Source organism: Buteo buteo, chromosome 12, assembly GCF_964188355.1.
Source record: "Buteo buteo chromosome 12, bButBut1.hap1.1, whole genome shotgun sequence".
NCBI lineage: Eukaryota > Metazoa > Chordata > Aves > Accipitriformes > Accipitridae > Buteo > Buteo buteo.
The window spans coordinates 39,920,722-39,943,952 of NC_134182.1; the positions used below are offsets into that span (position 1 = coordinate 39,920,722).

General features: G+C 59.0%; 2 protein-coding genes across 8 annotated transcripts in view; one reads left to right on the forward strand and one right to left on the reverse strand.

Moving 5' to 3' along the window:
- Positions 1–5,744, reverse strand: part of PEBP4 (phosphatidylethanolamine binding protein 4) — a 79,707-nt gene extending 73,963 nt beyond the window's left edge. For 2 of the 4 annotated variants that reach the window (XM_075043546.1, XM_075043545.1), the window contains exon 1: positions 4,493–4,705. In XM_075043546.1, the coding sequence (XP_074899647.1) occupies positions 4,493–4,668 (176 nt within the window). In that variant the 5' untranslated portion in view covers positions 4,669–4,705. Of the gene's footprint in view, positions 1–4,492; positions 4,706–5,609 lie in introns of those variants that run through there. The other 2 variants (XM_075043547.1, XM_075043549.1) reach the window with 2 other exon arrangements.
- Positions 5,745–10,200: 4,456 nt separating this feature from the next.
- RHOBTB2 (Rho related BTB domain containing 2) lies at positions 10,201–22,431 on the forward strand. 4 transcript variants are annotated; one of them, XM_075043554.1, is made up of 11 exons: positions 10,201–10,330; positions 10,757–10,834; positions 17,369–17,570; positions 17,778–17,881; positions 17,995–18,180; positions 18,279–19,303; positions 20,281–20,399; positions 20,484–20,634; positions 20,743–20,831; positions 21,042–21,147; positions 21,224–22,431. In XM_075043554.1, the coding sequence occupies exons 2-11, from the start codon at positions 10,776–10,778 to the stop codon at positions 21,460–21,462; spliced, it is 2,280 nt and encodes a 759-aa protein (XP_074899655.1). In that variant the 5' UTR covers positions 10,201–10,330; positions 10,757–10,775; the 3' UTR covers positions 21,463–22,431. The 4 variants fall into 4 exon arrangements, with proteins under 4 accessions (XP_074899655.1, XP_074899652.1, XP_074899653.1 ...); XM_075043551.1 differs by lacking the exons at positions 10,201–10,330; positions 10,757–10,834 and adding an exon at positions 12,163–12,387; XM_075043552.1 differs by lacking the exons at positions 10,201–10,330; positions 10,757–10,834 and adding an exon at positions 13,599–13,915.
- Positions 22,432–23,231: the final 800 nt, after the last annotated feature.

A 23,231-nucleotide genomic window follows, 5' to 3' on the forward strand; every position in this document is an offset into this window, starting at 1 on the left:
CCAGTACAGTGCTGTGGCTATGCAGCTCATTGCTGGGGAAAATAATGTTCATCCAGGATTTCCCCCCCCCCTCAAGAATGAGATACTGCTCTCCATTTACAAACAGATGCTTCACACTGGTGGGGTTTGTCTTTTTGTTTTTGCAAAGCCATTATTGAAAACACTACTGTAAACGCCCTCCTGCTTCTCAGTTTTATCATTTCTGTGCAGACCAGGCATGGGTCTGCCTTATCGGGCACCAAGCATGACCCCAGTAATTTAACTGTGCTCAGACTATGCACTGCACCTCTGCACGTGTAACCCCTCAGCTCACCCTGGCCTCTCTTTCCTCCGAACCCCAACGGAAGGAGAGGAAGGAATTGCTTTTAAGCCACTCTTAATTTGGAGGATGGCTTGAAACAGCCCTGGCATGGAGCCACATGGGCTGTACTCCCTGCCTTTCCCTATGCCTTTCTCACACAGCCCTGGGAAGTTCCTGACTGCCAGCAGGAACTGATATTTGGGAAGAAAAACAAATCTTTCAAAGGTACCAAGTCCAGCCAGTGGGTTTTGGATAGATTTGTTTGGTTAATCAGATGAGAGAAGCAATGATGTGAAGCCCAAGGAAGCAAAGTGCTGCCTACACATGCTGCAGTCCCACTATCACTTCAGTTCATTGGGAGGAGATACAAATGCAATATATATATTTCCAGCAAACCAAGTCAGGTCCAAGAGCTACTTGAAAGCCTTTCACAGTTGGCAAAGCTAAGATATAGGTAAAGAAATCATAATTTTCTATTAATACTAAAGATGAAAAGGCTCTTAAATAAAAGGAAACTACCTTAAGGCAGGGAAGGAAGGGAGAACTCTCAGGCTTACTTTAGCAACTGCAACAAAGCACACGTGAAAGCCAAAGCACCCGTGTTGGGAGCCACGTTACACACATCAGCTGATACATGAGGCCACAAAACCAGTGCTTGCAGAGGAAAGAAGGTAGCTTGTTGCAGAGGAGGCAGCAGCCCATCTGGGTGCTGCTGAGCCCCCCAGCCCACAACATCACACCTTCGCAGCCCACTTCTTGACACTCTCCCATAGCCCCATAAGCTGCTACCAAGGTCCTAAAATATTTGCCAGAAACCATTGAAAGCATTAGGACACAGCTCAACCAAAAATCAAAGTATTTCAAGGAACCCCATGGACATCAGCTGAATCTGACAGGCTCTCAAAGCTTTCACATGCATGCATCTCCCTCCAGCCCTCTTGCAGTTTGTTTCCTTAATGCTGGGCTTTAACGCAAAACAAGTGTTTCCAGGTCAGAATTTCCCCATAAATGTTCATAAGAGACAAGCTTTTTATTCTGACATGGGCCCAAAACATATTGTTTGTGAGCTTTGGAATTTCCCACCCGAGCCACTGGCTTCCTGTTGATGTTAGTTTAAGATTAACCAGTGCCATTTATAATCCACTTCATAGTACTGGGTGAATTCAGAAGAAACAAAGTCCCTGCACCATAAATAGCTATTTTATTTCATGGAATCTAAGTTTACCTCCATCCCATTTCATTAAGCAGCCTCAGCTCTCCCCAGACATTAAATGCCTGCAGGGGCAGAGCAGGGAGCCATCACTGGGTTTGAGTTTCCCCAGTCCCAGGACACAGGGAGCCTGGCACTGTGGGTTTTTTTTTCCCCCCTCCCAGTTTGTTTCAGGCTGCAGCAAAGTTATAGCATACCGCTAAAGTCCATTAGAAACTCTATCCCTTTCTTGCCACAGAGCCAAGACTGTTGCTTTGCCCTAATACTCATGAAAACAAGGGTTTATTTTGCTTTGCATGAGCAAAGGCATTTCTAGGCAATAAATCTGCTACTTGCACTCCTAGCCACGATCCCCAAGCATTAGTCCAGCCCAGCTGCTGCAAAAAGAGCTCAGCTCTTCCTTCAAGGTCCAGCATTTTCCTCTGATTTGGGCTCCTCTCTGCCTCAGTTTCCCCATGATGATGCCACAGAGGGTCCCATGAGGAAAGCACCCAAGAAACTCATAGAAACCAATTCTTACAGTCTGAACAACAGCTGAAAAAAAGTATTTATGCTGTTGATACCCAGCAGCAAACCTGTTGAAAGGACTTGGCAGAGCCTTGGCAGCCAGGGGAATTCCCTCAATCTTTGTCTTGCAGGAAGCCCATTTTTCAGATATTTTTTCCATAGCAATCAGCAAAGGAAACAGAAAACCACATGCTTTCTCCCCATTCATAACCTGCTACACCTTCAGCTATGTCCTGGCCACTCTGTCCCTCTTATCTCACCTCTTCATAGGCTGTCCTCACATTTCCCTCTTTGCATGGCTAACAATTTCATTCCCAGCTTCAAGTGAACGACCACAAGGTCATCTTCACCTTGCCCCAGCCAATCCACAGGGCAAGAGCTTTGTGAATTAAAAAAGCACTTGTCCCAGAACACACCATAAATATGCATCTGCACTGATTTGTGGGGCCAGCTCTCCTTCTTGGGAGATTTTAAGGTTCTGGGAAGAGTTAAGTGGATTTAGGGGATGTGACAGCTTTATTTGGCTCAGGTGGTCTCCAGTTTTCCTGGGTCTGTCTAGAGCCACCTAAGGATCAGGTGTTAAACACCCAGGTTGTCACTGCAGAAAACAAAGCTGCCCTCAGCTAACTGCCCAGCAGCAGCAGCACCAGCCCTTGTGTGTGCTACTGGAGTAAGATGAATCTGAACCTGCTCCGGGGAGACAGATTATATCACTACCTGGATCATACAAGTGCAAGAGTTCAATAGCTGAGCCTGTATTTCTGTGTCTCTACAGCATTAATAAGATGCTGAGGCAAAATACAGAGCAATGTGGTTGCATTCACCTCTCCCAACCAGACCCTTGTGAGCCTGCAGACTGAAACAGCAGTTTTGCATTTTGCAAAACACCAGGTGGAGATCCATGGTGCAGCCTGAGAGATTAACAGAGAAGGATTTTTAGCTTTTCTCTTTTTACCTGCCAAAGCCCTGGGTCTGAACTCTCACCCCTGCCTGCCCCATTTTGCTAGCAGGCAGCTGTGTCCAGTCAAGCTGGATTAAACACTGCCACTGTCACCACCAGCAGTGGAGAAGGTCCTGAATGACCGAGGGGGAAGGGTCAGAACCCCAAAGGGGGTTTAGACCTTCAGCACCCTCTGAACAGGAATCTGTGGGATCAGGGAAGGGATACACAATGCTTTTTGCCCTTTGGAGCTGCTAGCATCTTGCAGGCTCCTGCACTCGCATCCCAGCAGGAGAAGATGCAGTGCAGCACAAACTGAGCACCAGAGCAGATGCAGGGCTGCTGTGAGCCCCCAAAGCCTTCCTTGGCAGCAGACCCCCCTGAGCACCAGCCCCTCTGCCTTAGCTGGGCATCACAGGAGCACTCAGGAAGGGAGGAATATTCAATATTTGCCAGGCAATAAGCACATAGTTGGGTGCAGTCCCCCCCAAGCCTGGCAGCAGCCCACAGAGCCACCCCTGCATTGCAGTACATGGGGATGACCCCTTCTCCTGCCAGCCCGCTCCCATCCCAAACCTCAGCTCCACGAGCAGGAACACGTTTCAGCCCCTGCAGCATCCGACACAGCCCTGAGCCCAAGCGCTTGCCCTGGCACGTCTGCATAGCCTACGAGACACAGCGGCACCTTCACCCATGGTGTTGCATGGCTCAGGGACGGGGCCACCCGCCCCCGCATCCCATCCAAACCCCGTGGGCGTTCGCCCCATCCACGAACTCCTCTCCCGGAGCAGGATTCTTGGCACCCTTGGAGCCAGCTGGCACAGTTTTGGGAAGGGTCACCGGGCAGCTGCAGTCTGCACAGCAGCTTCAGGAGCAGAGCCCGAGGGAGGTGACCTTGGTGGCCGGTATCGCTGGGAGCTGGCGGGTTGCACACTCGCAGGCTGGATGTGCAGCGTTGCACAACCACACCTGCCAGAGCCCACCCTGCCACGGCAGGCACCTTGTGACTGCTCCTGCCAGAGCCGCAGCTCTTGCCGGGGAAGGTCTTCTATTTTAGGAAGAATGTTTTCATTTGGCCTATATTAAGCGCATACATTTCGCAGTCACAAGGCAGGCGCAGAGCTGCGCAGGAGCCCTCCTTTCCTTCAGCGCCAGCAGCTCCGCAGCTTGGCAGATCCCGCATCCCAGCGGTGCTGGCACACACGCAGCCGAGCCTGTTGCTCGCCAGGGCACCGTCTAATGCAATTAGCTCCCGTTTGCATCCCTCCATTCCCACGCTTGCCAAGAGGCTGCCGCAGCCCACTGCTCAACACCTCTCTCAATTTCTGCCTCGAGCGCCAGCACGAAGGACCCTCCCCGGCTCCCAAAATCAGGAGAAGCCACTAAGCTGCAAACACGCAACATCAGCACAGAGGTAAAGGCATTGAGAAACCCTCAGGTGTGGCCTCTGCTCAACCTGCCACCCGTGCTCCCCGCAGGGACTCTGCGTGGGCAGGGTATGGCACAGGGACCGGGTTACAGAGGGGTCACCTACCCCAGCCAGGCGCTTTCACCTTTCCTCCCTCCTTTCTCCTCTTCTCCCGGACACTGCACCCTGGCAAGAAGGTGCGTCTCTGCCCCGTGCCTCGTGGATGCCCTAATTGTGATTACAACCCTTGAGAGATGACAGCAAAAAAAAATAAACAAACACCCATTCCCAGTACTTGACATCTCACCAGCCGGGCTGGGTGATGCTCGTGGGAAAGCCCTGGGGCAGCACGTTAATGAGGAGCTGGGGATGAGGAAGAAGCATCTTCTGCTCTGACTCAGGTCAGGCTGAGCCTGGCCCCACGAATCATCCCATCAAGGTGCAACAGGCTGGCGGGACCCGGCTGCTCCCCCCAGCCAGCCAGGCACAGGGACCTACGTGGTATTTAGGGCAGCTGAGCAGGGATGTCTATAAATAGCACCGTTTCAGATTCAGCCTGCATGTGGCTCTTCCCTTCAGTCCCCAGTTTATTTTCTCCCTCTTTTAGCGGCTCTCTGCAGCCCGAGATGAAGGGGAGCACAGGCTGGACCCTTCGTTAAGTCATATGGACAAAACAGGGAGACAGACTGGTTAAATCGGTCCAAATCCCCAATGCCAATGCACTTATACCAGATTAACCTTCGCATCAATAGACTACCAAATCACACTAAACTGGCTTAACCCTTCCTTAAATGGGTTTAACTGGTCTGCCACAGGGGGCTCATACAGATTTAATGAGCTCAGCTGAGTCCCAGCAATAGTGCTTTCCTGGGAGCCCTGAGCCCCCATCACAGCTCCATGCAGAGGGTGGCCCCAGACCCCCCCAAGGCTGTTTTGTGGGCTGGAGGAAAGCAAGGCTACTTCCCACAGGTACCCATGGTCGGGGGGAAATCCTGAGCATGAGTACCTTTTCCAGAAAGTTTTTCCAGCTTCCCCCTTGCCAAGCATTCACTCCCAGACCCTCAGCACCCTGGCTCTGAAGGGGACCCCAGGGTGACCCCTATTTACTGTTCCCCCCACTCTGACAGGGCTACCAGAGCCTCTGCCCCTACACCCCAACCAGCTGCAAAACAAGAGGGAAAACAGCCTAAGACCCTGCCAACACACAGCAAGCCAGCCAACCCCCCCCCATTTTTCCACCTACCCCTCTTTACGCCACCAGTATCCCCAGTACTGCAGCAGCAGAGGAGCCAGCGGCAGAGGGGAGCCTGTGCCCAGCCAGATCTGGCAGAGCCCCAGCCCCACAGCCAGTTTCTTGGCAGGGCTGAGCCCTGGAGCTGGCCCAGAGGCTGAGCGGGGGGCAGTTTGTAAAGGCAAGGGCATGCACCCCCCCCCAGGGTAACCCTCGGAGCCGGGACACAAGCTAAGACTGCAGTTTGCAGAGGTCAGGGCCATTTGCAGGATGCTCCAAGCTGCACAGAGCGAGCAGCTGCAAACCAGGCATTGCTCTGAACAGGGAACATCTTCCTTGCTCTGTGACACAGCAAAACAAGAGCTTTTTTAGGACCTGCCACAAAATTAGGCATAAAAATCCCCCTTGGCTTCCCTTTCTAGCTTAGCTCAGCTTGGGCCAGAGCAAATGGCTGTGCCTCCCGTGAGAACATACTGCACATATGAGTAAGCCCCAGGTGCCAGGCACACGCAGCAGCAGCAGCGCCTGGGGCATAACAGCATCTCAATTAGAAGGTGAGGCAAGACCTGCACCAGCAAAAAAAAAATGCCCTGTGTGTGTGTGTGTGCTGAGCAGCACGTTCCTGCCTGTTATCAGCTACATCAGTACCTGCAGACAGCATTCTCCAGAGGTCCTCTAAGAAAAGCAGCCTGAGCAGAGCTGGTTCAATCCTAGGGGGCTCCTCCTGCTTCTTTTTAAGCCCGACAGACACCTGCTGCCCATCAGCCCATTAGCTCCCTCCTTTCCCATTGACTCACCAGCTGGTCCCACTGATTCACCCCTTCGAACCACCTCTCCTTTCCGTGGCCCATGGTCATTTCCCTGGTCCCTTGGTTCCCATTGACTCACCGCTGCTCATCCAAAGCTCGCCCTCCCCTTTCCATTCCCATCCCGGTCACTTCTGGTCACTTTGACTCCCCCTGCCCTGCTACCTGCCTTCCTCCTCGCCAGCACCACACCATCAGCATCCCTGATGAGTTGCAAGGAGCGCGCTGGTGAGGGACCCACAGGCTGGGCAGCTCACGGCTCCCAAAAGCACCTTCCGACCTTTGCAGAAGTGCCATTGCCAAGCCCCAAGGCTGCAGGGAGAGTTCGCTTTTTCAGGGGCAAACAATTCCCCCTCATTTCTCGCCTTGGCTGGCATCTTCTGCTGTGTTGTCTTCCACGGACCGTGGGAGAAATAGCAACCAATTTGCAGAATTTAGATGTAACCAGTGGCTCTAGCATATTCCTTCATACTTCCCATCCATCCCTCCATCCAGGTTCATTTTCTCTCACTGCAGTACAGGAAGCATTTAGGAATGAGTCTGAAAGATTTTGGAAGTGTAGGGAAACGGGATTTTCGGGAGCAGGGAGATGCGGGCTCCGGCGCGTGCCGTACCGCAGGCACACCCAGAGCCGGGCTGAGCTCCGAGTGGAAAATTCCTGTCCGTTGAGCACGGATTGTGGTTCAACAGGTTTTAGACCCGGCCCCTTTATTTGTGTCAGTGCAAAAACTCATCCCTAGGGCATTTGTTTGGATCACATGGGCGAGTGTATAAAAATGAGTCCTACCTGTCCAGGCCAGTTAGCACCTCAGGAAAGCCAAGGCAGCTGCTGGACCAGAGGGGGAGAACCGTGGGACGGTGCAGAGCCGGTGCACGCAGGTAACTCTGCCGACTGCCTGGAGCAAATGTATCCCCCATTTTTTCCCTAGGGCTTTGGTGGGGCTGGCCCCGGTAGCGGCAATGGGATATGGTGAGGCTGAGGGCTTTTCCCCCATGCCGGGGAGCTGCAGGGGGATGCAAAGGGGTGTGAGGGTTGTGGGTTTGGAGGGTTGGTGGGCTGTGCTGGAGCGGAGGTGGTTCATGCCACAGGAGTAGCTTTAAGTGCCGCCGCAGGCTGTTTCCAGCCCTGGGGGCTGCTGCAGACCCTCCGGAGCAGGTGATGCTCTCAGCAACTCGTTCCCTCATTGCCCCTTCACTCCCCTTCAAGCTGGCGAGAATTGGGCTGTCAGGCCTCGACAGGGCTCCGCGGGGCGTGTTGGTGGCAAGCCGGGTTTAATGAGTAGCCCGTGGCTGGTACGGGCAGAGAGGAGGGTGCTCGGGCAGAGCCACATGCGAGAAGACACCAAGTTACGGGGGCGAAGAGCGTTCCAGCGTGGGACGGATGCCACCCTGCTCTCCCACGGGAACAGAGCAGGTAAAACCGATGACTCTCGGTGGCCGCTATTTGCTGCTTCAATAAGGGGTGTTGATGTCTCCTGGCGGGTAGCCGGGGACGTCCGTACGGCCACCAAATGCTGCCGTCACCTCCCTGCCCGCCCGCCTTGCCGGCAGCCTCCCGCTGCCTGCGGACCCGCTGGCAGGGCGATAGGCAGCCCTGCTGCCACTTCGTTCGGCCGGGAGCCGTTAGGGTAGGAAGTGGTTTTGGGGGCTCGGGTGCTGTTGCACAAGCAAGGGCACGAGGCACGGCCGCTCTCCCGTGGGCCACGGCTTGCAGCTGGGCTCTGCGGCGAGGAAAGGGGATGATGCTCCCGCTCACCCACCCGTGAACCTCTGTCCTGGGTGGGGGGGACTGGCCTGCTCCCGGTGCTGGCTGCTGGTGGTTTGACACCTCCGTGTCCCCCCTTTTCCTGCCTTTCAACCAGCCGTCGCTGCTGAGACAAACCCGGGCAGCTCCTCCGCTCCCTCCCTCATCCCCTCGGGTCTTGCTGGGGGCTCTGGGACCCCGGAAGTTTTCTCCCTACCCAGCATTGCTTCTTCCCCTTCCTCTGCTCTCCATCCCTACTGGAGACAGTTGCTTAGAAACAGACTCCTTGTTCTTTGATTTTTTTTAATTTTTTTTTTTTTTTTTTTTGAAATGTTGAGATATGTGGGCCCCCACCGAGCCCTCCCAGACCCCGCACCGTGCTCCATGCCGGGTGCTGGCTGCAGCCAGACCCAGGGACAAGACCCAGGAAGGTTCCGCTTTCCCCCTTCTCACTGAGCATCGGTCTCCAAGCTGCAGCAAACCAGGCAGACACCCACCCCGCACCCATAGCAGCTCCCCGGGTGCAATGTGAGAATTAATTCCTTGGGGTTGTTTGCTCAGGGGGTTATTTTCCTCTTCTGATGAAGAGCCCAGGCTCGTTGGCAACGCTATCAGCCTATTTTTGCCCTGCTCTCCCTAGCAAGAGAACCAGGAGAAAAGGGAAACAGAGAAGCCACAGGATGCACCGTTATAAGAGGAACTTTCCCCAAATAGAAGCTTTTCACAGTTTTTTCACGAGGCGTCAGCAGCTCTTAATACTGTATGAGGCTGTGAATACTGCATGAAGCAGCCGGCCGGCGGGGAGCCTGTAAATGTTTCAGGCTGCAGCTGCAGCCGTCCCACGAGCGTGGGACCGGCCGTGCATGCCCAAAACCTGGCTGGGGTGGTAGGGGGAAGCAGCTGGAAGAGCAGCCTTAGCTGCAATTTCATATCAGCTGCGCTTTCTGCGCCAGTCAGGGCCGTAAATCCAACGCGTCCCAGCTGGCGGGTGCAGAAATCCTGCACGCGTGGACCGAGACCTTGAATTTTGCCCTGACCGGGTTTCTAGTTGCAAATGATCTGTCTGGAAAGCCCCAGATGTTCATTAGCTCTGTGCTAGGGTAAAGGAAGGTTTGCTTTGCTTGTCTAATACGTTGCATTTTACAGGAGTACATGGCTCCTTCCGGGTTTAAATATTTATAAACTGAGTGATGAATCCCTGAAATTCTGCAGCGGTGTCGATGGCAGGATGAGTTATCACCCGTGGTGTATCAGGTGGCTGTATTTCAGGGCTGGGAGACGGGATCCAGGCGTGTAGCTGGGTAATAATATGTGCGTGCAGTGAATTTCCAGAGCACGCCAATCTGCTGGCTCAGAGATAGACCTTGTTGCTTTGGCAGGACAGGGGAGGAAACATGCAGAAATGCTCTTTTTGCTTGTTTTAGACCTTCCCCTCTGGTATCAACTCTTTCCTGGACTCTCTTTCCCAGTCCTCTCCCCACCGGCATGGCGGCACATCTCATCGCGCCGTCTCCAGCGGCACAGGGCCCTTTTGCCCTCGCTGTTCCCCCATCGTGGTCAGGTGGCGTTTTGCCATTTTTGCAGAGTGCTGGTCGGAGATTTCTCCTGCCTGCTGGGTCCAAATGGACATTAAGCCCATAAAAACCATTTGTCTAAGCTGCCTTCTCCCTCCCTGGCTGCCCGGTGAGGGAAGGCTGAGCTGTCCCAGTCCTGCTGATGGGGCTCAGGAGCCCACACGGATGCGTGGGGCAGCTGTCCGGAGCAAGGAGACCCCTTGTAGCATCACCCAGGAAAAAGAACCTGCAGGATTTGCGGTTTTCGGAGCAGCAAAATGGAGGGGTGACCCTGATTGCTCTTCCTGGGTGGATCTGGGAAAGGACCAAGCGCTGCGGTGGGTCTCCAAAACCCACTCCCACTTCCCGGCAGGAGCCAGGCATCTGCTGGCTTTGCCAGGAGCGAAGCCCAGGCTGGACTCTGCTCCAGCCTGACGTCTGCAGGCACCGTTGATCTGGTGACAGGAGAAGGAGGGGAGAACCCTGCTGCCCTGCCTCGCTCCGGAGCTCGCGGGAGGGAAGCTTTGGCCAAAGCAAACATGCCGGAGGGCTCGGTGGTCTGCTGCCCACCCCGGGAGCCAGGCACTGCTCGGGGCGCGTGTGCCCGCAGAGAAGGCTTTTAGCCCAAGGGTAAGGTGCTTGGAGCAGGGGAGTGGTACTGGGGGACCCCTTGACGACACTGGCTGACCGCTGGGGCCGAGCGGATGCTGGCACTGTGAAACCCAGCGCAGGGCTTCAGTGAAAGGGACGGGTTTGTGCACGCCTGTTGCATGTATCTGCGTGTCTCTCCCATCGGCTGCTTTGTACGGTGAAGGTGGTGGCGTGGGGAGAGCAGACCCGGCAGTGAGATGTAGGGACGGCGGGCAGAGCCGCTCGGTAGATGAGGGACATCCCTCTCCCCGCACAAGGACACTTCTTGGCCAGCCCAGGTGGCCGTGCAGGACTCGCCTTCCTAAAGCCTTTTTGTCCCCAGGGTAGCGGGGTGACGTCGTGCAGGAGCGGGGGACGTCCACGTTTGGGGTGTTTTCACAGAGCCCTTCTGCCCTTTCCTTTCAGAGTCTGCCAAGAGAAAGAGATGGAAACCCAAGGGAAAGGCAGCCCCGCCGGGAAGATGACTGCCATGGCTCACAGCCTGTAAGTACCCTCCCGCCGCGGCGCTGGCTCCTCCAGCCTCCCGGTTCAGGCACTTTTCCTCCGGCCACTTTCTCCAGGGGACTTTGCTCTTTGCTCCCTTCCGACACATGCCTCCGTTCCCCCACGGATAAGGCGGAAAACTCGCGGCAGGGCTTAGGGCAGAGCAAGGCAAAGGCAGGTCTCCGGCAGCGGGGACCGTGGGAGAGTGTGGTGCAAATCCGCTTTTGCTGGGGTGCTGCTGGTGAGGGATGCATTGCCTTGGTCCTTCAGCCCTCTGCAAGGTGAATAACGCTGAGCTCAGCTTTATTTAGGGATCAGGGTAGGGGGCACTGGCAGGGGCAGAGCTGGGAAGGCTGCAGCGGTTGCAGAGCGTTTGCTGGCTGCTCCAAGGAGCAAAAGGAAAACGAGTTTGCATCCCTGCACCCTGCAATTTGGGGGAGCAGCGGTGCAACCTGCATGCCAACCCCCAGCAAGGCTGGGCAGGGGCACGGGGAGCACTTGGGAGGGATGGAGATGCTCCTGGCATTAAAGCCTAGAGAGCCATAAAGTTTATTGGGGAGGGCACGGCTGGAGGAATGTCCACTCGTGTCTCCGATATCCCGGGAGCTGCTTCATTCCTTGCCGGGGAGGGGGAGATGGAGGGAGGAGGATGCTACGGGGTGAGAAGGGATGCTTGCTGCCAGCGGGGCGAGCTCCCCCAGCGTGACCCCCAGCGCGCAGCCATCGGGTTTGGAGCTCTTTGCCTGGGAGCGAGGGTGATTACGGAGCCGGGCAGATGGGAGCCCTCTGGGACAAGTTCAAGAGGCTTAAATCGGAGAGAGACATGGGAGCAGGGAGCAAATGGCCTTTTAATTACAGCCCTGCCAGGGGCAGCCGTGCCATGCCGTGGGCAGCCGTGCCGTGCCGTGCCATGCCGCAGCGTGGGCTTGCTGGGGAGCGGTGGGATGCGGCGAGTCGGCTGAGACTTGTGTTTCTCTTCCCACGGAGAAGAGGGGCTGCAAGTAACGGCCACGTGCTCCGCAGATGCTCCCGAGCCCCTTCCCCTGCCCCGGTGCCCTCGCCGGTGCCTCCCACCACCAGCTCTCTCGGGAAAGGGGTCGGTGCGAGTGCTGCAGCCCGGGTGTTTCGGCTGCAAAGTGACAATTGTGCTTTTGTTTTGCCTAGCAGGGAGGGGGGCAGGCGGGTATTCGGCTGCCCAGAAAGCTGCCAGGAACTCTTTATGCCACAATTAAGCACCTGCTACAAGAGAGCAAATAAGCCAAATCATGCGGCTGGCAAACAAGCTTTACGTGTTCCTTCCCCGTGACCCACTCCAAGAAGAAGAAAGCTCAAAGCCGCAGCTCGGCTGCTCGCAGCTCCCGTTGCAGGGAAATAAATAGCTTCGCCGTGAAGCCGCTAGCTTCGCTGCCGGCTCGCCGTCCCGCTGTGGGCACGGAGGCAGCCCCGCGAGCTGCCTATGCCCGGCTCAAAAGCCAAAGGGCTTCCCCCCTCCCCAAATAAGCGACTCCATCTCCTTCTGCTATGGAGAGAGAGATCCCCGTCCTGCGAGTTAGGTGAGGCGGGGGGCGATGCTGAAAGGGGGGGGAAAACGGAGTTGGGGGGGGCCGTGCCGGACGGCTGCCGGGGTTGTGATGCAAAGGTGCGAGGTGAAGCGAACGCTGAGGTTTTGACGCCGGTTGACGCGGCGTTGCATCACGGCCGGCCACGCCACGGCCTGTGAGCCGGCCTGATCCGGGGGGGGGGGGGGGGGGGCGGGGGGGGGCTGAGCTTAGCGTGGCTCGGCGGAGGAGATGGGGGGGGGAAGGCAGCCGAAAGCCTCGGGAAAGGATGGCGAAGCATCACATGATGCGGATATACGGGGTCAGAGCAGCGGGGCCAGCGTGCCGGACGCTTTCCCGGCAGCCACGCTGCAAAGATGACTCTTGAGTTTTTGATGCCCTAGGGTGGCAGGGCTGGGGGGGGGCAGCCCTGGGGGGGCTATGGGGTGAGGAAGGGGCTGCGAGGAGCGCTGCGGGCTGGGCTTCAAAGGCAATACCGCAGCGTGCGGCCTGTGCTTGGAGAGTACGGATGGATGGGGCAGTTCTGCCCCCCCCCCCCCCCAGGGAGAACCAGCCCTGCAAGGGGCTGGGGGTGCTCCGGGGGGGGGGTCCTGGGGCTTTTAAGCAGCCGCATGAGGGGTCTCCTCCGGCACAGTCCCATCCTCAGCCTGGCAGCAGGGCCCGGCTGGGACCCCCGGGGGCTGGCAGCCTTGCGCAGCCCCCGTGCAACAAGGGGATGGGGGAAAGGTGGTCGTGGGGGGGGGGGGCAGGCAGAGGGTGCACCCCTTCCTGGGGGCAGGAGGGAGGTTGGGGGGGAGCAGGGAGGGTGGGATGCAGAGGGAGGATAGAGGTGAGATGCAGGGGCAGGATGAGTGTTGGATGCAGCAGGCAAGGGGGGGGGGCAGCAGGGGGGGGTCCCATGCAGGGGTGGGTTAGGGGCAGGATGGAGATCCATCCAGGGCAGGACTGAGGGGGGGCAGGATGGGGACCCTCCCCACGCAGGGCAGGATTGGGGGGGGGGGGGCCACGACAGGATGGAGACCCCTGCGAGGGGGGGGGGGGTTAGGAGCAGGGTGGGGGTCCCCAGCGCAGCAGGATGGGGTCCCCCTCCAAGACACCCCGGCCCCTCTACCCGCCCGCAGCCCCCCCACCCCCACCCCGAGTACCCCCCCCCCACCCTCCTCGATCTCTCTCAGCCAATGGGCGGCGGCGAGGGGGGGGCGAGGGCGGGGCCTCGGCGGGGCCGCTTGTTTTTTGTGAATGAAAGGCGGGGCGGGCCGGACTGCAGCGCGCCGCTCCGCGCAGCGTTCCGCGCAGGGTTCCGCGCAGCGTTCCGCGCAGCGCAGGGCTCCGCGCAACGCAGCCTTAACGGGGCCGCGGATGCGGGGGAGATACCGGGATGGGCCCCCGCGCCCCAGGCCCTAAGCCGCGGAGCGCGGTACCGAAGAACGTAGAGACGAACCGCGCAACTTGCGCCGTGGCCATGTCCGGAGGGGCGAGCCCGGTCCCGGCCCCTGGGAGCCGCCACTTCGTCTGTGTTGGTGTAAGTACCGGGGGTAACCCACCCACCGCCATCCCCCCCCCCCCCTCCTCCCCTCCCCGCCATCCTCCGCCGCGCCCCGCTCCGCCTCCGCGCATCCTGCTCCGGCCCCGGGGAACGGCGAGGGCCCGGCCCCTTCGCGATGCACCCACCGCCGCCTTGTAACGCCCCGTACCCCCGGCCTGGGTGCTCCGAGCACCCCCGAGCCCCCGCGCAATGCCCCGCACCCCCCAGCCCTTTTTGCGATGCCCCGCACCCCCGGCCTAGGTCCTCCCCAGCCTCCTTGCGACGTCCCGCACCCCCGAGCTGGGTGCTCCGAGCACCCCCGGCCCCTTTGCAAAGCCCCGCACCCGCTCCCGGTGCTCCTCGGCCCCCTTGCAATGCCCCGCACCCGCAATCCTGTTGCTCCGAGCACCCCCGACCCTATTGCAATGCCCCGCACCCAGTCCTGGTGCTCCCCAGCCCCCTTGCAATGCCCCGCACCCCCAATCCTGCTGCTCCGAGCACCCCTGGCCCCCTTGCAATGCCCTGCACCCCCAATCCAGCTACTCCTTGCACCCCCGGCCCTATTGCAATGCCCCTCACCCACTCCCGGCGCTCCTCAGCCCCCTTGCAATGCCCTGCACACCCAATCCTGCTGCTCCGAGCACCCTTGGCCCCCTTGCAATGCCCCTCACCCAGTCCTGGTGCTCCCCGACCCCCTTGCATTGCCCCCCACCCACAATCCGGCTACTCCTTGCACCCCCGTCCCCTTGCAATGTCCGGCACCCGCTCCCGGTGCCCCCGGCCAGCCGCATCCCCCGGTGCCGATGCCATGACCGGGCCCGGCCGTGCTGCAGCCCCATTTAGGGCCCAGTTCCCGCACCACCACCCCCACCCTGAACCCCCATCACCCCCCCCCCGGCCTGCACAGCCCCAACTGCCTCCTTGGGACCTCCCGGACCCCATCTGCCCCCCCCCAACCCCCAGTTGCTGGGAGGGTCACGGGAATTGCCGCGTTATTTTTTGTGCATTGCTGCCATTTTGGGGTGGTTTCCAACCCCCCCCCGGGTTTTGGGGGTTCTCCTCCCCTCTCGAGGTGCGGGATGAAGGATTTTTAGCCTGGGAGTTGCTAAGCGACGGCTCCCGGGGTGATGGTGCAGTTGCCTTGGCAACCACAGGCTGGGCAGCCGGGAAGGAGCAATTTTGGGGTTCCCCTTGCGGGAGGGGAAGGATGGGAATTGGATGCCCGTAGTTTGGGTGCAGGACTGCGGCGGGAGAGCGGGGCTGGGGGGGCTGCTGGCCGGAGCGGCCTTGCTCCCCAGAGAAGGGCTTTTGTTGTGGGGGGGGGGGGGGGGGGCAGAACTCCGATGTCTTGACATCTCTGGTTCTTTTTTGCTCTCTGGTGGGTTTCAGAACCGTCCCCTGGGAGAGAGGTGATGGTGGGGAAGGCGGGGAGGGGGGCTGCAGAGGCGGTGGCATGGTGCTGCTGAAATTGTCCCTGCAAAGAGGCTCAGCCCCCTCCTGGGGCAATGTCTCGTGGGTGGGGGGCTGCGAGCCACCCCCACTGGGCTGCCAGAGTTCCCCAGCATGCTTTTGCTTTATTCGGAGCCTGCATTTTGTGCCCACCACTGTCCCCCTCTTCCTCTCCTCATCGCAGACGCTGATCCCATTAGGATTTAGCCTTTAATTCCCTCGGGGCACCAGACTTCCCAAGTGGGCTCCCAAGTCCCCGGCGCTCGGCTGGGTGCGGGGCAAGCATCCAGACTGCCAACCGCGGTTGTCATCTCTGTGTGCCTTCAACCCACTGTCTGAATGAGCTCGGCCGACTTGAGAGCACGGCTGGCCCTAAAAATAACTGCAACAAAGCTCCCTGAGCACTAACACCCCCCCCCGGAGATCTCCTGGCCCTACAGAGCAAAGCTGATTCCCGGGAGGAGCAAGGGACTGGGAACAGCGGTGGATGGGGATGTGTGAGATGGAAATTCATTTCCAGGGGCTAACGGGGAAGGTGTCAACCTGCTCTGACTCCTTTTTGCCATGCAGAGCCCAAGGAGGTTGCTATCCCTGGTTTTCAGTGCCCTCAGCGGACAGCATTCCCCGCATCCCAAAGGATGGAGGGGACGTGGCATGCGGCGACAACTACTCGGAGAAGTTTTGCCTTGGGACCAGCCGATGTCTAAGCGCTGGCACCTAAAGCGACCTGGATTTGTGCCACCCACCTTTGCCTACGCTTGCCCACAAGGCTTGTGGCTCAGTCCTGCTTGGTGCTGAGCCCTCTCACGTGCCGTCTCCTCCTGGCTGGTGTAGCCAGGTGTGCTCAGAGAGCTTGCGCACGGGAAGGAGGTGCTAACATTGGAAAGTCCTTGCCAGGCTGCTAGTTTAGGGAACTGCGTCCGTGGTCCCCGCGTGCAGGGCTCGGTTGCCATCGTTACCGGGTATTTTAGCTCACTGAGCCTTTGCGCTGGTGGTTTATTATAGCAGCTCGGGAGGCCGGTGCCAGGAGGGAGTGACAAGGGGGGGAGAGATCTGCAGCTTTGAGAAGTTCAGAGCAATTGGGATGGTTTCTTTTTTTCATCCTTCTCCCCTTCCCTCCATCTCCTCCCTGCTCTTCCCCTTGGAAATCTCATAAGTCCCTTGCTTAATGCTGTGATGAGTTAATTCTGGCTGATTTAAACTCTGGGGTTCTGAACGGGCAAAGGGTGCTACACCTGGGGTGCCTTTTTTGCCAGATACGGGTGCTTCACATCGGCTTCGCAGCACCCATAGCACCAACCTCCCTCTCGGAAGGGTTTGGGTCACACCTGGTCCTGGGAGGCCAGCGATGCTGGGAGCCTTCCCAAAGCCTCCTGGAAATATAACGAGTTTTCTTCTCCTTTGCTGCTCTTAGCTGGAAGCAAATATCCCCTCTGGGAATGGGGTGGGAAAAGGGGGGGCAGGTCGGTGTCGAGGGACAGACCTGGTGCTCCCCCAAGACTGGCAGCCGGCGAGGCTGGCAGTGCCCGGGTGTGCGCTCGGTCGGGCGGATCTGGAAGCTTCGTTTGCAAAAATGCTGGTGAGGGAGAAAGGGGAAAGGAGGAGGGGAGGAAAAAAAAAAAAAAAAAAAAGCCTCATCTCACATGAACAAGCATGAGCCAGGGCCAGAGAGACGGGGAGGGAGGAGGGTCGAATCAAACGCAGGGCATGTGTCTGACGCGCGGCAGAGAACGCACGCTGCCACGAGAACATTAAATTTTAAAGGGGACTGGCGGGGAGCGGTGGGCAGCTGCCTTCGCTCCCTGCCTTCGCTGGGGCTCCCGGCTGCCGGTCGTTGCAGAGCTTCCCCCGTGCTGCGAGGGGCTGGCAGCTGCGAGCGTGAGTATCGGCATCATCTTGTTGCTTCGACCCCCTCGGCATCCCGTCCCGTCTGGAGACAGCCCCCCCCCAGCTTGTCCCGGCTTTATTCCCTGACCGCCCCCCTCCTCCTTCCCCCTGCAGGTCCCAATTAATGGATTCTGACATGGATTATGAGAGGCCAAACGTAGAAACTATCAAGTGCGTCGTGGTCGGGGACAACGCGGTGGGCAAGACCCGACTCATCTGTGCCCGCGCCTGCAACGCCACGCTGACCCAGTACCAGCTCCTCGCCACCCACGTGCCCACGGTGTGGGCCATCGACCAGTACCGCGTCTGCCAGGAGGTGAGGGCTGTCAGGGAGCGGGGCAGGGATGTCGGGGAGGGGGGACTCGGCTCATGGACGTGACGTGGGAACCCCGAGGAGATGGAGTTGCCTCCTCCCCGCCGCGGAATTGTGAATTACTCCTCCGTACCCCGCACGTGGTGGGGACAACCCCGCTCTTGCAGGGCTCGAGGACTCGGGAGCTGGATGGTGTTTCTGTTCCCGCAGGTGCTGGAGCGCTCCCGGGATGTGGTAGACGATGTTAGTGTGTCCTTGCGGCTCTGGGACACTTTTGGTGACCACCACAAAGATAGGCGCTTTGCCTATGGCAGGTAGGGGAGAGGCAGAGCCTCGTGCTACCCTGGGCAGGGAGGGAGGGCGATGCCAAAGCACGGCGGGCTCGGCTCCGTCGCCAAGCCGGACCTTGACCCTCCTCTCCTCGCAGGTCCGACGTTGTGGTTTTGTGCTTCTCCATCGCCAACCCCAACTCCCTGCACCATGTGAAGACCATGTGGTACCCAGAGATCAAGCACTTCTGTCCCCGCGCGCCCGTCATCCTGGTGGGCTGCCAGCTCGACCTGCGCTATGCCGACCTGGAGGCCGTCAATCGGGCACGGCGACCCTTGGCCAGGTGGGACTCTTGTGCCCCGGAGACGTCCGCGTCTGCCCAACGCTTTCTCCTTATCACGCATCTGAAGAGGTCTCTTCGTTATCTCCCCTCTTTTTCAGGCCAATCAAACCTAACGAGATCCTTCCCCCGGAGAAGGGGAGGGAGGTAGCCAAGGAGCTGGGGATCCCCTATTACGAGACGAGCGTGGTGGCCCAGTTCGGCATCAAGGACGTCTTTGACAATGCCATCCGTGCCGCCCTCATCTCCCGCCGTCACCTGCAGTTCTGGAAGTCCCACCTCCGCAACGTGCAGCGGCCTCTTCTCCAAGCCCCCTTCCTCCCCCCTAGGCCCCCTCCGCCCATCATCATCGTCCCGGACCCCCCTTCCAACAACGAGGAGCGCCCAGCCCACCTCTTGGAGGACCCCCTGTGCGCGGATGTCATCCTGGTGCTGCAAGAGAAGATCAAAATCTACGCACACAAGATCTACCTCTCCACCTCCTCCTCCAAATTTTACGACCTGTTCCTCATGGACCTGAGCGAGGAGGACCAGCAGAGCGCCGCGGGCCATGGCTTTGGGGTGGCCGTCACCGCGGCCGCCGAGCGGATGCTGCACCAAGAGGAGAGGCACCACGGGCGGGATTTCCTCCTCCGAGCCGCGAGCTTTGACATCTGCGAGAGCACCGAGGAGGCCGGATCCGGCCAACGAAAACCGTGCCTTAGAGCCTCCACCAGTGATGGGATCCTGCGGGGCAACCGCTACGAGAACGGGGAGCGTGGGCTGCGGCGGGGAAGGGACCTTTCCTCTTGGAGCCGGGCTTTCACCAGCATCCAGGAGGAGATGGCAGAAGACCCGCTGACCTACAAGTCCAAGCTCATGGTGGTGGTGAAGATGGATGCTTCCATCCAGCCAGGTCCTTTCCGGGCCGTGCTGAAGTACCTGTACACAGGGGAGCTGGATGAGAACGAGCGGGACCTCATGCACATTGCTCACATCGCTGAGCTGCTGGAGGTCTTCGACCTCCGCATGATGGTGGCCAACATCCTCAACAACGAGGCGTTCATGAACCAGGAGATCACCAAAGCCTTCCATGTCCGGAGGACCAACCGGGTGAAGGAATGCCTGGCCAAGGGGACTTTCTCGGGTACGACTCTGGGCCGAGGGGGAGGACCAGCCGCAGCACCCCGCTCTCCCTTGGGGGGGGCTCTGCCAGATGGATGGGGGGCTCGGACCTCCTGGTTTTGCCCCATGCGTGAGTGGGGCAGCCGTACTGTGGGTCAGCAGGCGCTCACCCGTCTTCCCTGGGGTTTTTGATCACACTTTGCGTTTCTGGGATTTTTATAGCTTTTTTTTTTTTTTTTTTCCCCAGAAAGTGTGAGTTTAATGGCCCTTCCCCAGGGTTTCCTGCTCCCCAGCCTGTCTGACAGCTCTGTTTATTTACGGGAGAGCAGCAAAGGCAACTTCCTTCCCTCCCAGGCCCAGATTTTCACAGGGTCATCTGATTTACGAGGAGCAATGTGCCCTTGGTAGGACTTCCCCAGCTTTCCGCCAAGCACCACGTGCCACCGGCTTGTGCTGCGGTGCCGCGGGGTGACGTCCCAGGGGGTTGTGACTGTCCCAGCCTCCCTCCGGCTGAATTTGTTTCGTGATGATGGACCTTGATGTGGTCAAGCTGTCACTGTCAGGGGACAGATGTGTGCTGGCCCCTGGTGCACCTCAGGGAGAAGCGTCGTCCAGGGTGGAGAGCAGGGTTGGAGGGGGGGGGGGGGGCAGGAGATTCCCAGCATTGTTCCCAGCTCTCCCAAAGACTCCAGCTTGGGCAAGACATTTGATTCCCGGGGTTTTCCCCTTTGCCTTCAAATGTGTCATGGTACGTCTTGGGAAAATCCCTCAGAAGAGGCATAGCCCTGCCACGGCCCTTCCCTGAGCTCCTCTGAGCTGGCGGGGGATGCTGAGGGGAAAAAAAAATAAAAAAAGAAATGGTTAGGACAAATTATAGGATATGCCAGGCTCTATCCCTTCCCTCCACTGTCCCCGGTGCGAGACATTTTGTGGCAGGGGGTGGCTGAGCCCCCGGGTAATGGGGACGGGTCCCAGTAGCATCCCTCTGCTTGTCCCCAGATGTCACCTTCGTGCTGGATGACGGTGCTATCAGTGCCCACAAGCCCCTGCTCATCTCCAGCTGCGACTGGATGGCCGCGATGTTCGGCGGCCCCTTCGTGGAAAGCTCCACCAACGAGGTGAGGAGGAACCCCGGGATTTGTCCCGGGACGGTGGGAGAGCCGGGGCCGGCCGTGGGGTGACGAGCGGTGTGTGTCTCCCAGGTGGCACTTCCTTACACCAGCAAGAGCTGCATGCGGGCGGTGCTGGAGTACCTCTACACGGGGCAGTTCAGCTCCAGCCCCGACCTTGACGATATGAAGCTCATCATCCTCGCCAACCGCCTCTGCCTGCCGCACCTGGTGGCTCTCACCGGTGAGTCGAGGCGGTGACGGTGTCGCGGTCCCCCCCCCATCGTCCCCAAGCTCGGTGGCAGCGCGATGCTTCTGCTGTCACCCCGTTAACTCCTTGTGTCCCCCACAGAGCAGTACACCGTCACCGGTCTGATGGAGGCGGCGCAGATGATGGTGGACATCGACGGGGACGTGCTCGTGTTCCTGGAGCTGGCTCAGGTAGGACAGGAGCCCGTGCCGGCAGGGATGGGGATGGAGCAAGGTGGTGCCACGCGAGAGGGGTCTGGCAGCTCGGGGGGGTGATGTTGTCCTGGCAGAGAGGACAACCGGGTCTGGTCTTGGATGTCGCGGGAGGAATAGGGTGAATCCCTCCTGCTTCCCCAGTGGTCCGTGCCACGGTGGCTCTGACGCGGGCTCCATCTCTTCCAGTTCCACTGCGCCTACCAGCTGGCCGACTGGTGCCTCCATCACATCTGCACCAACTACAACAACGTCTGCCGCAAGTTCCCCCGGGATATGAAGGCCATGTCAGGAGGTGAGCGGGGGCCGGAGCGGGATGACGGGGGTCCTGGAGGTCCCGGCACTGCCCTCACCCCCCAGTCTCCCCGCAGAGAACCAGGAGTACTTCGAGAAGCACCGCTGGCCGCCGGTGTGGTACCTGAAGGAGGAGGATCACTACCAGCGGGCGAAGAAGGAGCGGGAGAAGGAAGACTACCTCCACCTCAAACGGCAGCCCAAGAGGCGATGGCTCTTCTGGAACGCCTCCACCTCCCCTTCCTCCTCTCCTTCATCGTCGGCAGCCACAGCCTCCTCTTCCTCCTCTTCCTCCTCCTCCTCAGCTGTGGTTTGAAAGCCCGTCCTTGCCCTGGCTCCAGCATCCCTGGGAGGCGACGGGGAGGAGGAGGAGGAAGAGCGGGGTGATCTGCCCCAGCATCAGGCGTGGAGCGGACGCCACCGGCCGAAGCCCCAGCGGAGACGGTGGTAGCAGGGGCCCGTCCCTGCGGAGGGGCTCGGGGTCGGGCGCCAGCCCCCGGCGCTCCTGGAGCCCTGCTCTCCCCGCGCCGCAGCTGGCAGCGCGCTGCAGGACTGGCAGAGACCGAGCAGCAGGAGAAACTCATGTTTACAGGAGCACGAGGGCTGTGTTGTGGTTTTATTTTGTTTTGGTTGGGGTTTTTTGGTTGGGTTTGGTTTTTGGGTTTTTGTTTGGGTTGTTTTTTTTTTGAACATCAGCAGCATGAGGAAGAAGAAGAATCCCATCCCGCTTCCAGTTTAATTTGTAACCGCAAGCTGCGGGATACGGTTGGTTTGTCTGATGGCATCTCGCCACCCTGGGCAGCCGGAGCCGCTGGGGGGGGGTCCTGCCACCCCCTTCGACTTGCAGCAGGATCAGGCAGGGTGCAGGGGACCCCGGTCCCCAAATGCTTCAAGGCACTGCAGCATCCTTCCTTCTGCTTACAAGTGGGGTCTGTCCCAATTCGGGGAGCAGGAGGGGACAGGAGCTCTCTCCTCCCTGCCTCTTAACTTTCTGGTTTAGTTTAAAAAAACTTAAAGCAAAAAAAACCCAACAAACCAACAATCCCCCACCCACCCACCCCTGCAACCTGCCACACCAGAAACCAACCCCAGGCCCTTGGCTTGGGATTTTAGCCTGGAAGGCTCCATTGTAATAAATGGTATTTTAAAAGCCCAGCGTGGTCCCTGTGTGTTTGGGAGGAAGCGGCTGGACACAGGGCAGCCTTGTGCCCTGCTCGGGGTGACACCAGCACCCTTCCACCAGCGCTCCCGGGATGGACAGGGACAGTGGAGAAGCGTTGCAGGATCCGGCCGTCAAAAAGCCTTGTACAACGAGAGAGGTGGCTTTACCATCCGACTAACTTTGCGTGTCCCACCTGTGTCCTTGTAGGTGCACAAACACAGCGGGTACCAGCAGGAGATGGCAGCATGGGCCCAGGGGCTTTGCAGGATTTCCAGGCAGGGTGGGTGAGCAGAAGGGACCCAAACCTCCGCTCGCCCTCCCCAGCTGGGAACGGGAAAGCTCCTTTGAGCCCATCCCTGGCAAAGAGGCTGCTGCCGGAGCGAGCACGTAGGGATGCTCTGGCAGGGATGCTCCCGGTGGTGTCCCCTCCTGCTCAGCATCGCTCCTCTTCCCGGCTGGCCTCGGTAGAGCACCTCGGAGTCATTCATTTCGCACGCTCATCCTCAGCCACAGATGCAGGAGCAAGGTTGCAGCTCCAGTGAGCTTACACTCGGTGTTTTCACACTTTGCAGCACCAGCGAGGAGGTAGGACGAGAAGTTTCTTTCCCTTTCAAATCTGGGCGCTCGCCACTGCTTCCGAGCCCTGTTTGCCTTCCCCAGGTCAGGACCCAAGCCCCTGTGTCCTGGCATTAAATCCTGCATGTGCCTGGCTCCGCAGGAGCTCCCTGCCCAGGTTTGCATGCTTGGGAGGCACGCGGGGGCTGCCCGGGACAGGACCTCGGGCACGAAGCCTCCTGGCAGGTCACCAAAAGCTCCTGCTTTTAGCACTTGCCCCAGCCCTGCGTTCTCGATAAACCCAATTGCAGTGCGAAGGCTGGCGGGCAGCTCAAGGGGGCTTTCTGGGGCGAGCAGAACCCTTTTCT